The following is a 13,573-nucleotide window of genomic DNA, read 5'->3' as shown; positions in this document are numbered from 1 at the left end:
GAGGCTATTTTGTAAATGACATCGCCGAAGTCCAGGATCGGTAGGATAGTCAGTTTTACGAGGGTAAGTTTTGCAGCATGAGTGAAGGAGGCTTTGTCTTTCTGCTGCATCCTTCATGGTTTCAAACCATTCAAAACACCTTCTCCCTCTAGGATGATAATAGAGGAAAAGGGTAGTCTAAGGCCACTTCCAGATAATGTTTTCTTCTGTAACTGAATCAGTAATGAGCTTACTTCACATTAACAGAGGTATGTAAGAGGAAAATGTGTGAATCTACCTGTCCTACATTGAGTGGATTATCTCAAAGGTAACAATAACCACATTAAAGGTCTATCTCTCCCCCTCTCTGTTTCTCTCAGGCTAAACAGAAGGATGGGCGTGACCAGAGCGAGGCATCTGCGACGGGGTCCCCGGTTGGGGTGGAAGAGGAGCCCTTCTCCTGGCCGGGCCCCAAGACACTTCGGCTGCAGCGCACTTCGCAGGGCTTCGGCTTCACGCTGCGCCACTTCATCGTCTACCCGCCAGAGTCAGCCGTCCACTCTTCCCTCAAGGTGAGAACATCATGACCGCACTCAAGCAACGTTAGTGAACACAGTGTATTTGGAAAGTATTCAGAAACATGACTTTTTCCACATTTTATGTTATAGCCTTATTTTAAAATGGATAAAACATAAATAAAACCTCCTCACCAATCTAACCAATACCCAATAATGACAAAGAGAATATGGGGTTTCAGACATTTTTTTCAAATGTATAAAAAATGAAAACCGGATACCTTGAACTTTAGCTCAGGTGCATCCTGTTTTCATTGATCATCCTTGAGATGTTTCTACATCTTGATTGGAGTCCACTTGATTTGGACATGATTTGAAAAGGCGCACATCTGTCTATATAAGGTCCCACAGTTGACAGTGCATGTCAGAGCAAAACCCAAGCCATGAGGTCGAAGGAATTGTCCGTAGAGCTCATAGACAGGATTGTGTAGAGGCACAGATCTGGGGAAGGGTACCAACAAATGTCTGCAGCATTGAAGGTACCCAACAACACAGTGGCCTCCATCATTCTTAAATGGAAGAAGTTTGGAACGACCAAGAGTCATCCTAGAGCTGGCCACCCTGAGGAATCGGGGAAGAAGGGCCTCTGTTAGGGAGGTGACCAAGAACCTGATGGTCACTCTGACAGAGCTCCAGAGTTCCTCTGTAAAGATGGGAGAACCTTCCAGAAGGACAACCATCTCTGCAGCACTCCACCAATCAGGCCTTTATGATAGAGTGGCCAGACGAAAGCCACATTACCCCGCTTGGAGTTAGCCAAAAGCTAAAGGACTCTGACCACGTGAAACAAGATTATCTGGTCTGATGAAATCAAGATTGAACTCTATGGCCTGAATGCCAAGTGTCATGTCTGGAGGAAACCTGGCACCGTCCCTACGGTGAAGCACGGTGGTGGAAGCATCACGCTGTGGGATGTTTTTCAGTGGCAGGGACTGGGAGACTAGTCAGGAAAGATGAACAGAATAAAGTACAGAGATCCTTATTGAAAACCTGCTCCAGAGAACTCAGGACCTCAGACTGGGGCAAAGGTTCACCTTCCAACATGACGACCCTAAGCACACAGCTGAGACATTGCAAGAGTGGCTTCAGGACACTTCTCTGAATGTCCTTGAGTGGCCCAGCCAGAGTGATGAAGGCGAGTGATGAAGCACGTAAAAAATCATCCGTCCTCAGTTGCACCACTCACTATTGAGTTCCCAACTGGGAAAGGGGGATACCTAGTCAGTTGTACAACTGAATGCATTCAACTGAAATGTCTTCCTCATTTAACCCAACCCCTCTGAATCTGAGAGGTGCGGAGGGCTGCCTTAATTGACATCCACGTCTTCGGCACTCAGGGAACAGTGGGTTAACTGCCTTGCTCAGGGGCAGAACGACAGAGTTTTACCTTGTCAGCTTGGGGATTTGATCCAGCAACCTTTCAGTTACTGACCCAACGCTCCTACCCGCCAGGCTACCTGCCCCTGGAACCAACGCCAGCCACTATAACTGGTCTTCGCGAACTTCATGAGAAGGGTTTCCATGGCTGAGCAGCCACACACACATAATGCCAAACGTTTGTTAGAGTGGTGTAAAGCTCGCCGACATTGGACTCTCTGCACAATCTGGCAGTCCGACAGAATAACCTGAGTTTAGGAGAACGCTACCTGCCCCAATGCATAGTGCCATTGGTGGAGGAAGAATAACAGTCTGGGGCAGTTTTTCATGGTTCGGACTAGGCCCCTTAGTTCCAGTGAAGGGAAGTCTTAACGCTACAACATACATGACATTGTAGACAATTCTGTGGCAACAGTTTGACAATGCCCCATGACAATGCCCCGTGCACAAAGCAAGGTCCATACAGATAGTGTGTCTAGATCGGTGTGGAAGAACTTGACTGGCCTGCACAGAGTCCTGGACTCAACCCCAGCGAACACCTTTGGGATGAATTGGAACACCGACTGTGAGCCAGGCCTAATTGCCCAACCAGTGCCCATCCTCACTAATGCTCTTGTGGCTGAATGGAATTTTAATTTTTATTTAACCTTTATTTAACCAGGCAAGTCAGTTAAGAACAAATTCTTATTTTCAATAACGGCCTAGGAACAGTGGGTTAACTGCCTGTTCAGGGGCAGAACGACAGATTTGTACCTTGTCAGCTCGGGGGTTTGAACTTGCAACCTTCCAGTTACTAGTCCAACGCTCTAACCGCTAGGCTACCCTGCCGCCCCTTATGTGCAGGGCTCCCTTGTGAAAGAGACCCTGGTCTCAATGGTGACTCCCTGTTTAAATAAAGGTCAAATATAAAACAAGTATATACACTACATGGACAAAAGTATGGACACCTGCTCGGCGAACATCTCATTCCAAAATCATGGGCATTAATAAAATAATGCTGCAGGGTAGCCTAGTGGTTAGAGCATTGGACTAGTAACTGGAAGGTTGCAAGTTCAAACCCCCGAGCTGACAAGGTACAAATCTGTTGTTCTGCCCCTGAACAGACAGTTAACCCACTGTTCCTAGGCCGTCATTGAAAATAAGAATTTGTTCTTAACTGACTTGCCTAGTAAAATAAAAGTAAAATAAATAAATAAATAAAACACAATTCATAGACCAATAATACTGTACTACTTACATTCAACCATATTTCTATAATATTAATCATCAACTAATATGGACCAATTTGTAGAAGAAGACTATGGGTTACAGTTGTCAGTTTCCTACAACACTGAAATTCACCAATATCTGGTAGTGTATAACAGTGTTTTGTAGTGTAATCTCAGTTGTAGTGTCATCTTACCTGGGAAGGGAGCCAGAAACACCAACTGAATAACATCAACATTATGCTGCTCCATGCATTTAATCCTGCTGTCCCAGCAGTTCCTGTCTTAATGGGCCGCCATTCCACAGTTTTCAGTAAATACCGAAATACTCAACCTCTTCTAGAGGGATAGTGCATCCAATGCCTCCATCTGATTGTTTCAAGACATGTATTTTTTTTAAAATGGATTTACTGTTGTTGTTAGCCAACCACCTCTCTCCATTTGTGATTTTTCTAACAATCAATACATTTGTAGAAGTGTTTTGTGTTTATGTTTGCAAGTGTATTTTGACCCTCTTTTCACTGTGTTAAAAGAGATCTTAGACAGAGCACTTATTCTCTGTCCGTTTGGATTTTGCTATTGCACTGCCATTTAAATTCAAAGCTGAAGCACTCCGCCTAGATGCTGCAGAGTTGTATCCAGCCTTACCGGGGGCCTATTGGCCTATTTTCTTCTTTCAAGTAGAATTGGGTTGCTTTGTGTTTCTGTGTAATCACATTTCAACTCTTATCTGGAAAAACGGAAACTTCATTGAGAGTTTATTGGTTCTCAGTGCATTAAGAAATAAAAAGCAATATGGCTCCATCAGTAACAGTTGCCACGTGGTCGTAATGCCCATTTCTAATGCTCCCAGAAATGGCATTAGAGTTGGCAGAGCTGGCAAGGCCAAGTCTTGTTCAGCTTTTCGCTGAGACTTTCTAATTCCCTTCTTACACGTAAGATGCAGATAAGAGCTTCTGGGAAATACTCAAATTAAAATGTCAATTTCAGGGTGATTTTAGACAAAGTCTTTGCTAACGTAAAATAAACCCTGTAACTTTGTAGAAATTCTCAGAATTCCATCCGAGATGTCATGATTACATTTGATTTAACTAGGCAAATTCTTATTTTACAATGACTAACTAGGAACAGTGGGTTAACTGCCTTGTTCAGGGGCAGAACGGCAGATTTTTACCTTGTCAGCTCAGGGATTCAATCTAGCAACCTTTCGGTTACTGGCACAACGCTCTTAACCTCTAGGCTACCTTCTGTATTGTAATTACTTTTTGGAGCTCTTGAGTAATCACAGTCCCAGTCTTTCTGAAACTGGGTTAACTTGAAGAAGGTCAGCCTGTCTTATAGGATTGCCAAGGGAAACTCTGGAGTCTTAAAGAATATGTGGAGAACATATGTGTTGCTGCAGGGTTACGGGATTAGAACACTCATGTGGGTGTTTTGAACCCGCACTTGAAGGATATTAAGTATTTAAGCTTGAAGGATATCAGATAAAAACAAACAAATCTAAAGTAGGTTTTTCTAATCAAAATTTTCAGTGACGGCAACACGTAGAAGAACTCCGCCTTCGTCCCTTATCACGTTTGTTTGAATCTACTTTAATGTTGCATATTGTGACTTGTGTCAATTAGTCTTGTTTAATGACAGTGAAAGCCATTTTCTATTTTCTTCCAGAGTACAACACTCAATCACTGTTATCTTCATTGATGAAAACCCCAGATAAAATGTGAATGCAAAAAATGTCTGACTATCTTTTCTCTCTTCTAGGATGAAGACAATGGCAGTCGAGGTAAGTGGACAGCATGTATATCAAGTTCTTGTTGAATTTGTAACTCTACTCCCTCCAGACTTTGAATAGAACATCTATAAAAGAAGACTGATAGTCACTGATCAGCAAGCAAGCTTCATCTCTTCAGTGTTGCACATGGTCACTCACAAACCATTCAGATAAACCTTCCCATTCAACAACAGCATTTTGCAACGTGACAAAACACTGCACTCTTGAATGCACTTCGTCTCTCACTGTATCAACGAGTGAGTCACGCCCTGCTCTTACACAGGAGAAAATCTCAAGCAGCCACTGCACCACTCACTCTGGCTCCTGACCAATCCTAGACAGGTGTTTGGTTACTCCTCTAGTGTAGTGCACTCTGAGAATTGCAGTGAGATCACATTCCTAGTACTCAGTGGCGTGATAACAGCAGATCTCTCAAGCTAGATTGAAACCTGCAATTGATGTAGTAGGGCCAGTGTACTGTTATTCACTCTCCCTTTAACTCCTTAAATGTCATGATAAGAGGAATCAGATTAAAAGGAAGTAGAAAATCATCTTAAAGCTTGTTTAACCTTCACTGCTTCAAGTGAATCAGTGGTAAACCAATTCAGCATAGAAAATAACCAGTTTCGAGTAGGAATTTTGATTGATCAAGTAGTTTATAACCAAATGTGATCCGTCAATCAGCTTTCCCAATGGTGTGTATCTTCGTTGAGCTATACAGAATCCATCAATACGGTCTGAACAGTATTCTTTATAGCGGTTAAATATGATTATAAACCCAGTGGTTCGAGCCTTGAATACTGATTGGCTAAAAGTTGTGGTATATCAGACCGTATACCACGCGTATGACAAAACCATTTATTTAACTGTTCTAATTACATTGGTAACCAATTTATAATACACTGCTCAAAAAAATAAAGGGAACACTAAAATAACACATCCTAGATCTGAATGAATGAAATATTCTTATTAAATACTTTTTTCTTTACATAGTTGAATATGCTGACAACAAAATCACACAAAAATGATCAATGGAAATCAAATTTATCAACCCATGGAGGTCTGGATTTGGAGTCACACTCAAAATTAAAGTGGAAAACCACACTACAGGCTGATCCAACTTTGATGTAATGTCCTTAAAACAAGTCAAAATGTGGCCTCCACGTGCCTGTATGACCAACGCCTGGGCATGCTCCTGATGAGGTGGCGGATGGTCTCCTGAGGGATCTCCTCCCAGACCTGGACTAAAGCATCCGCCAACTCCTGGACAGTCTGTGGTTGCAACGTAGCGTTGGTGGATGGCGCGAGACATGATGTCCCAGATGTGCTCAATTGGATTCAGGTCTGGGGAACGGGCGGGCCAGTCCATAGCATCAATGCCTTCCTCTTTCAGGAACTGCTGACACATTCCAGCCACATGAGGTCTAGCATTGTCTTGCATTAGGAGGAACCCAGGGCCAACCGCACCACCATATGGTCTCACAAGGGGTCTGAGGATCTCATCTCGGTACCTTATGGCAGTCAGGCTACCTCTGGCGAGCACATGGAGGGCTGTGCGGCCCCCCAAAGAAATGCCACCCCACACCATGCCATGACTGACCCACCGCCAAACCGGTCATGCTGGAGGATGTTGCAGAACGTTCTTCACGGCGTCTCCAAACTCTGTCACGTGCTCAGTGTGAACCTGCTTTCATCTGTGAAGAGCACAGGGTACCAGTGGCGAATTTGCCAATCTTGGTGTTCTCTGGCAAAAGCCAAACGTCCTGCACAGTGTTGGGTTGTAAGCACAACCCCCACCTGTGGACGTCGGGCCCTCATTCCACCCTCATTTTTTATTTATTTTTTATTTATTTATTTTTATTTCACCTTTATTTAACCAGGTAGGCTAGTTGAGAACAAGTTCTCATTTGCAACTGCGACCTGGCCAAGATAAAGCATAGCAGTGTGAACAGACAACACAGAGTTACACATGGAGTAAACCATTAACAAGTCAATAACACAGTAGGGAAAAAAAGAGAGTCTATATACATTGTGTGCAAAAGGCATGAGGAGGTGGAGTCTGTTTCTGACTGTTTGAGCAGACACATGCACATTTGTGGCCTGCTGGAGGTCATTTTGCAGGGCTCTGACAGTGCTATTCCTTGCACAAATGCGGAGGTAGCGGTCATGCTGCTGGGTTGTTGCCCTCCTACGGCCTCCTCCACGTCTCCTGATGCGCTGGCCTGTCTCCTGGTAGCGCCTCCATGCTCTGGACACTACGCTGACAGACACAGCAAACCTTCTTGCCACAGCTCGCATTGATGTGCCATCCTGGATGAGCTGCACTACCTGAGCCACTTGTGTGGGTTGTAGACTCTGTATCATGCTACCACTAGAGTGAAAGCACCGCCAGCATTCAAAAGTGGCCAAAACATCAGCCAGGAAGCATAGGAACTGATTAGTGGTCTGTGTTCACCACCTGCAGAACCACTCCTTTATTGGGGGTGTCTTGCTAATTGCCTATAATTTCCACCTGTTGTCTATTACATTTGCACAACAGCATGTGAAATTTATTGTCAATTAGTGTTGCTTCCTAGTGGCCAGTTTAATTTCACAGAAGTGTGATTGACTTGGAGTTACATTGTGTTGTTTAAGTGTTCCCTTTATTTTTTTGAGCAGTGTAGCAATATGACACCTCTGGGGTTTGTGGTATGTGGCCAATATACCGCGGCTAAAGCTGGGGGTACACTACACCATTTTGGCCAAGATTTACCTCTCCCAGATAAGTATTTGATATCAGAGAAAAAATCCCCATTTCATTGCCTACTCGGGGTGCACAGCTGTCACCGACGCACATTTAATGTGAGCGAGTCAAAGACGCAATCTAATGGCTACCAATCTCGTCTTTGAGCAGGCCCAGACGTCCCGTTATTTAACATTTTTTATTTTATTGCCACAAAATCGGAAATGCTCTTGTGTGAGATGTGCAACGACAAGTTTTGAGAATGGTGATCAGCAATATCCAATGAGAGCTCGCCAGAGAAGATGCCAGTGAGATCATGAAGTTGTTTCACATCGTCCAGAAGGTGTAGACTCTCCAGCAGGAGCGATCACTACTACTAGTATGTGTTTGTACTTACATTTATCCAAAGATAGTGTCAAATCGTTACAGCTCTGAAGTTCACAAGCACTGTTATTCAGTAAAAAATGCCAGCTAGATGTTTCAACTCTGTTTGGCGAGTGTGAATGTCTGACTGAATGTTTTGAGACTGCTTTGAGCCACAGCTCGTAGCTACTTTACAATCTAATCGCCTTGTTTCCACCAGACAGTGTGGTATGGAGAATCCTCATGACCAAGTTAAGAATCTTGTAGTGTGTGACCCCCTCCCATCTGTGTCACAATGTTTAGTGTGCGCATCACTACGTTGGCAACACAACAAAACTTCAGGGAAGACGGTCGTTTAATGTGAGAGACTTGTTAGGATTTTTAAAGTCATGTCGTGTCCACCCAGCTTAAGGGCTGTATTCAGGCAGCCCTTGTTACGTTACAGACTTATTCTAAAATGGATTAAATTAATATTTTTCCTCATCTACACACAATACCCCATAATGATAAAGAAAATTTTGCCTTTTTTTTAAATAAATAAATTAGAAATTCTCTGGTCTGATGAAACCAAGATTGAACTCTTTGGCCTGAATGCCAAGCCTCATGTCTGGAGGAAACCAGATACTGCTCATCACCTGGCCAATACCATCCCTATGATGAAGAATGGTAGTGCCCGCTGTGGGAATGTTTTTCAGTGGTAGGGACTGGGAGACTAGTCAAGATCGAGGGAAAGATGAACTGAGCAAGGTACAGGGAGATCCTTGATGAAAACCTGCTCCGGAGCGCTCAGGACCTCCGTTAGGGCGAAGGTTCACCTTCCAACAGGACAACGACCCTAAGCACACAGCCAAGACAATACAGGAGTGGCTTCATGACAAGCCTCCCTGACTTGAACCGATCAGCCATCTTTGGAGTGACCTGAAAATAGCTGTTCAGCAACACTCCCCATCCAACCTGACAGAGCTTGAGAGGCTCTACATCGAAGAATGGGAGAAACTCCCCAAATACAGGTGTGCCAAGCTTGTAGCATCATACCCTGGAAGACTCAAGACTGTATTTGCTGCCAAAGGTGCTTCAACAACTGAGTAGAGGGTCTGAGTACTTATGTCAATTTAATATTTAATTTTAATAACTATTTAATACATTTTAGAATCGGGCTGTAACTCAGTAAAATGTGGAAAAAGATGAAGGGGTCTGAATACTTTCCGAATGCACTGTACCGCACCCCCTTGGGCCTTACTTCTTAAATATACTGTGATGGCTTGAGTCTGCATTTGAGCTAGATAGACAGAGATCAATAGCAGCTGCAGTCTATAAAGCTGCAGGTTGAAGCTCTTTTCTGCAGTAAGCTTGTCAGTGTTGTAGCTTTGTATAGTGCGTGAGCTTGGCAAGTCCTCCCTATCCCACAGTGCATCCGGTCCCCCCCGCCCCATGTCTGGGAGCGCTGCAGCGTGACAGCGGGGATGCAGAGTCCCATCTGATCTGCAGCTCCTGGAAATAGACGACTGTGCAGAGTATACACACACATTTTATTGCGCAGTGTACACACATACATACATACAGCACACACAAACTAAATCAGCAACACTCACGCACACGTCACAGGCTGCTCATCCATATAAAGATATCAATCATTGTTTATGTTGCGCTTTTGATTGGAGTGCTGCACACTGACTGCTACCATTAGTTACAAGTAACGTTCCTCTACTCTACCATAAAGGTTGTTTAGGCTTACAGTACTGAAGGTGCGATCGCCAGCATCAATACTGTACCCTTCTGTGCTGCAGTGGAAATGCAACTCCTTCACTGACTGCATCAACCTTTTATAGATTTTGTTTTCATTTTTTTGTAGTACATTTCCAATATCACTATTTCATGTATTGAGTACAGAACATATTTCATGACCTGGGAGTGATCTGTTTTTCTTGTTCTTGATAATGATCCAAGTTATGATCCAGAGGATAGTTATGATCAGGGGTTGGAACTGTTTCATTTTTCAAGGAACACAAACGGAACCAGGAACGAAAGGGATCTATACTGTCCCGGAACAGAACTGTTATTTTAAAGCATAGGAACTGGAACAAAATGCCTGGAACATAAATAACTTTGTTATTTTATGTCCCACCAAAAAATGCAACAAATCGCCTATGCAAAGCCCTCGATCTGTCCTTCAGAAACATATTTGTGTCTGCCTGCAGAAGCGAGGTTAGGAAGCGAGGTTTGGCGGGTCATGTTTTGGAGGACGCGTGACTCATCCTTCACCTTCCTAGCCCGTTGGGGAGTTGCAGCGATGAGACAAGATCAAAATTGGAGAGGGAAAAAAGGGGGTAAAATACCAACATGTTTTATTGATAATAATAAGTCCCTTTTTATAAAGTCCACTTACATACACTACCATTCAAAAGTTTGGGGTCACTTAGAAATGTCCTTGTTTTTGAAAGAAAAGCAATTGATCAGAAATACAGTGTAGACATTGTTAATGATGTAAATGACTATTGTAGCTGGAAACGGCTTATTTTTAATGGAATATCCTCATAGGCGTACAGAGACCCATTATCAGCAACCATCACTCCTGTGTTCCAATGGCACGTTGTGTTAACTAATCCAAGTTCCTAATTTTATAAGGCTAATTGATCATTAGAAGCGCTTTTGCAGTTATGTTATTAAAGAAGCAATAAGTAGTAGGGATGACTGGGGATATTGGCCACCTTTTAGACTAATTTGTGGGTTCAATTACAGGCTCAATATGGCCAGAAACAAATACCTTTCTTCTGAAACTCGTCAGTCTATTCTTGTTCTGAGAAATGAAGGCTATTCCATGCGAGAAATTGCCAAGAAACTGAAGATCTCGTACAACGCTGTGTACTACTCAAAAACATAGGTTTGTTGTAACATTTCAACTTCAAACCTGTTTTAAATGTTTTGTGGCTGAATGCATCATCGCTGTATTTTGTACTCAAAAGGGATTGCAGTTGAGTAGCCAACCTAGGCTACTGCTCAAATGTTGCTGTAATAGGCCTACATGTTTCTCCTTTGCATGGTGTTTTGTTTTTTGTATATTCGTTGTCAAGTTTTAAAAACCGAAGGCAGACTGCAACATTTTAGTAGTCCAGCTAGGACTGTATAGCATGAGTCTCTACACTTTCCCTCTTGCTGCGCTCTATAACGGGACACACGAAAGCACTGTAACTGAAGTTGAATTCAGATGCGAGCGCATCAGGATGTAATTTCATAAAGTATGTGACTAAACTCTTGACTCATCTATACTCGCTTGTGTGTCCTATTCGGCCCGCTGGCCTTGTGTTTGACAGATGTACGCTAGCCTTTTAACCACGTTATGACTGGCTTGTGATCATTGTCCTTGCTAGTTTGATTGTGTTGACATTCCCAGCGTTAGTTACAGTTGCCCGTTTTGGTTAAAAATATTGAGTCATTGAAACTGAAACAGTGCATCCCGAATGGGTAGAGGCAGCAAACAATGGGTGTATTTGTAAATTGCCTCCAGTGTGCAGTCTGGGTCGTTCATAAATTCAGAGTGTTGTCAGATTCTGTTAATAAATTCAGAGCGCACACTAACACAAATGAGAGAACACGTCACTCTGACCATTTTACTAGCCCTAGGAGAGCTGGTTAGGCTGTTTTCATGTTGCCTAGAGTGTTAGTGACTAACTGTGCTGCTGCCAACAATTGAATAACTTTTTTTGTCAATGTTTACTGACACCGCTCATATTCAGCGGGTGTTACGCGTTGGTAAATTAATCATTTCTGCTACGCTCTGGCACACTCAGACGAGAGTGCTCTGAAATTGAAGTAGATAGCCAGAGTGAATTTACAAACGCACACAATGTACCAGGCCAGCTGTGATTTACAACCTGATGGCAATCTTTTTTGGACAACCAAGAAATGTATTGGTGAATTACATTAATCATGCATTGAACTGCATCCATCTATTCTGTCAACAACAATGCCTTACTGTACGTCATGGAAGTTTTGGTCAAATATGACCGGTTTTTAAAACCCCTTATGAAGTTGGTTTTGAAGCATAAACTGGGAATATGATACTTTTGACTATTATGAATGTCTGTTTCATGACTGCAAAGTAGTTAAAACGCTGTCAGTTCTACTTTAAGCGTCAATCTTCTCTCTGGTAGAACAAGTACCCATATGTCATACTTGAGTAAAAGTAAAGATACCTTAGTAGAAAATGACTCAAGTAAAAGTGAAAGTCACCCAGTAAAATACTACTTGATTAAAAGTCCTAAAATATTTGGTCTTAAATATACTTCAAATGTAATTGGTAAAATATGCTTAAATTCCTTATACTAAGCAAACCAGACACCACAACTTTCTTTTTTTTAAATGTCTATTTACGGATAGCCAGGGGCAGACTCCAATACATAGTTTACAAATGAAGCATTTGTGTTTAGTGAGTTGCCAGGTCACAGGCAGTAGGGATGACCAGAGATATTGTCCTGATAAGTGTGTGAATTGGACCATTTTCCTGTCCTACTAAGCATTTGAAATGTAACGAATACTTTTGAGTTTCAGGAAAAATGTATGGAGTAAAAAGTACATTATTTTACTTAGGAATATAGTAGAGTAAAAGTTGCCAAAAATATAAATAAAGTAGAGATACCCCCAAAAACTACTTAAGTAGTACTTTAAAGTATTTTTACCTTAGTACTTTACACTACTGCTCACTCTACCCACCGGCAAAATTTCAGTTGCATCTTGTGCCATAGGCTACACTTGTCTGTCTGTCACGCATGTAAACAACTAACTTGCCTGCTCTGTCCCCACTTATTGGTGAAGTAACTTAATGAGCTAAATGTAAAAATAAAAAAACGGTTGATTTTACTGGTTAAAAAGGAACAGAATCTCCCAAGTGGCACAGCGTTCTAAAGCATTGCATCGCAGTGCAAGAGGCGTCACTACAGACCCGGGTTCGATTCTACCAATTGGATATCACGAAATTAGGAAGAAAATGGATAAAATAACAATTAAAAAGGGAACCTTATAAACCTGTACTTGCCGGTCGGAACAGTGGAATGCAATGCAACAAAGTGTGTTTCTGTTCAGAATGAAACAACTGGAAAATAATTTTGGTTACAACCCCTGGTTATGGTATGACTATGATTATCAGAGCAGAGAGGGAGGGAACAGTCCGCTCATGAGCAGGCAGATTCTGGTCTTACAAAAGGGAAATTGAGCAGCGGAGAGAATTCCTGTAAGCATCTTGTTGGCCATCTCAGTGTCACATTCCACAGGCTCGGCACGGGGCCCGAAACATAAAACACACAGAGCCCCCACAGTGACATCAGGAAATCCTTAGGGGTATTGTGTGTCTCTTTCAATGCGTGTGCACCCACATATGCATCTACCATTCATCACTCCGCAATAGAAGATGAATAACGTTCCCTCCTGCCTGGAGAGCCCCTAATGCCCCCTTGGTCCGGTTCCTGTAAATCATACCACGCTCGTAAATGGTAGTCACGTTGAGTCCTGTTCTGTAACATTTTAGATTTCTCCTGCAAGATTCACAACTGTTAAATGTTACTTCATGTAACACTCTCCCTCTCAG

General features: G+C 42.7%; 1 protein-coding gene across 6 annotated transcripts in view; it reads left to right on the top strand.

Moving 5' to 3' along the window:
• The window catches only part of LOC112227581 (rho GTPase-activating protein 21-like), a 119,738-nt gene that overhangs the window by 46,844 nt on the left and 59,321 nt on the right, over positions 1-13,573 (top strand). For all 6 annotated transcript variants that reach the window (XM_042308925.1, XM_042308924.1, XM_042308922.1 and 3 more), the window contains 2 exons: positions 360-551; positions 4,898-4,919. In XM_042308925.1, the coding sequence (XP_042164859.1) occupies positions 360-551; positions 4,898-4,919 (214 nt within the window). The remainder of the gene's footprint in view (positions 1-359; positions 552-4,897; positions 4,920-13,573) is intronic.

Source organism: Oncorhynchus tshawytscha, linkage group LG29, assembly GCF_018296145.1.
Source record: "Oncorhynchus tshawytscha isolate Ot180627B linkage group LG29, Otsh_v2.0, whole genome shotgun sequence".
In the NCBI taxonomy this organism is placed as follows: Eukaryota; Metazoa; Chordata; class Actinopteri; order Salmoniformes; family Salmonidae; genus Oncorhynchus; species Oncorhynchus tshawytscha.
This window is presented reverse-complemented; position numbering and strand designations above follow the sequence as displayed.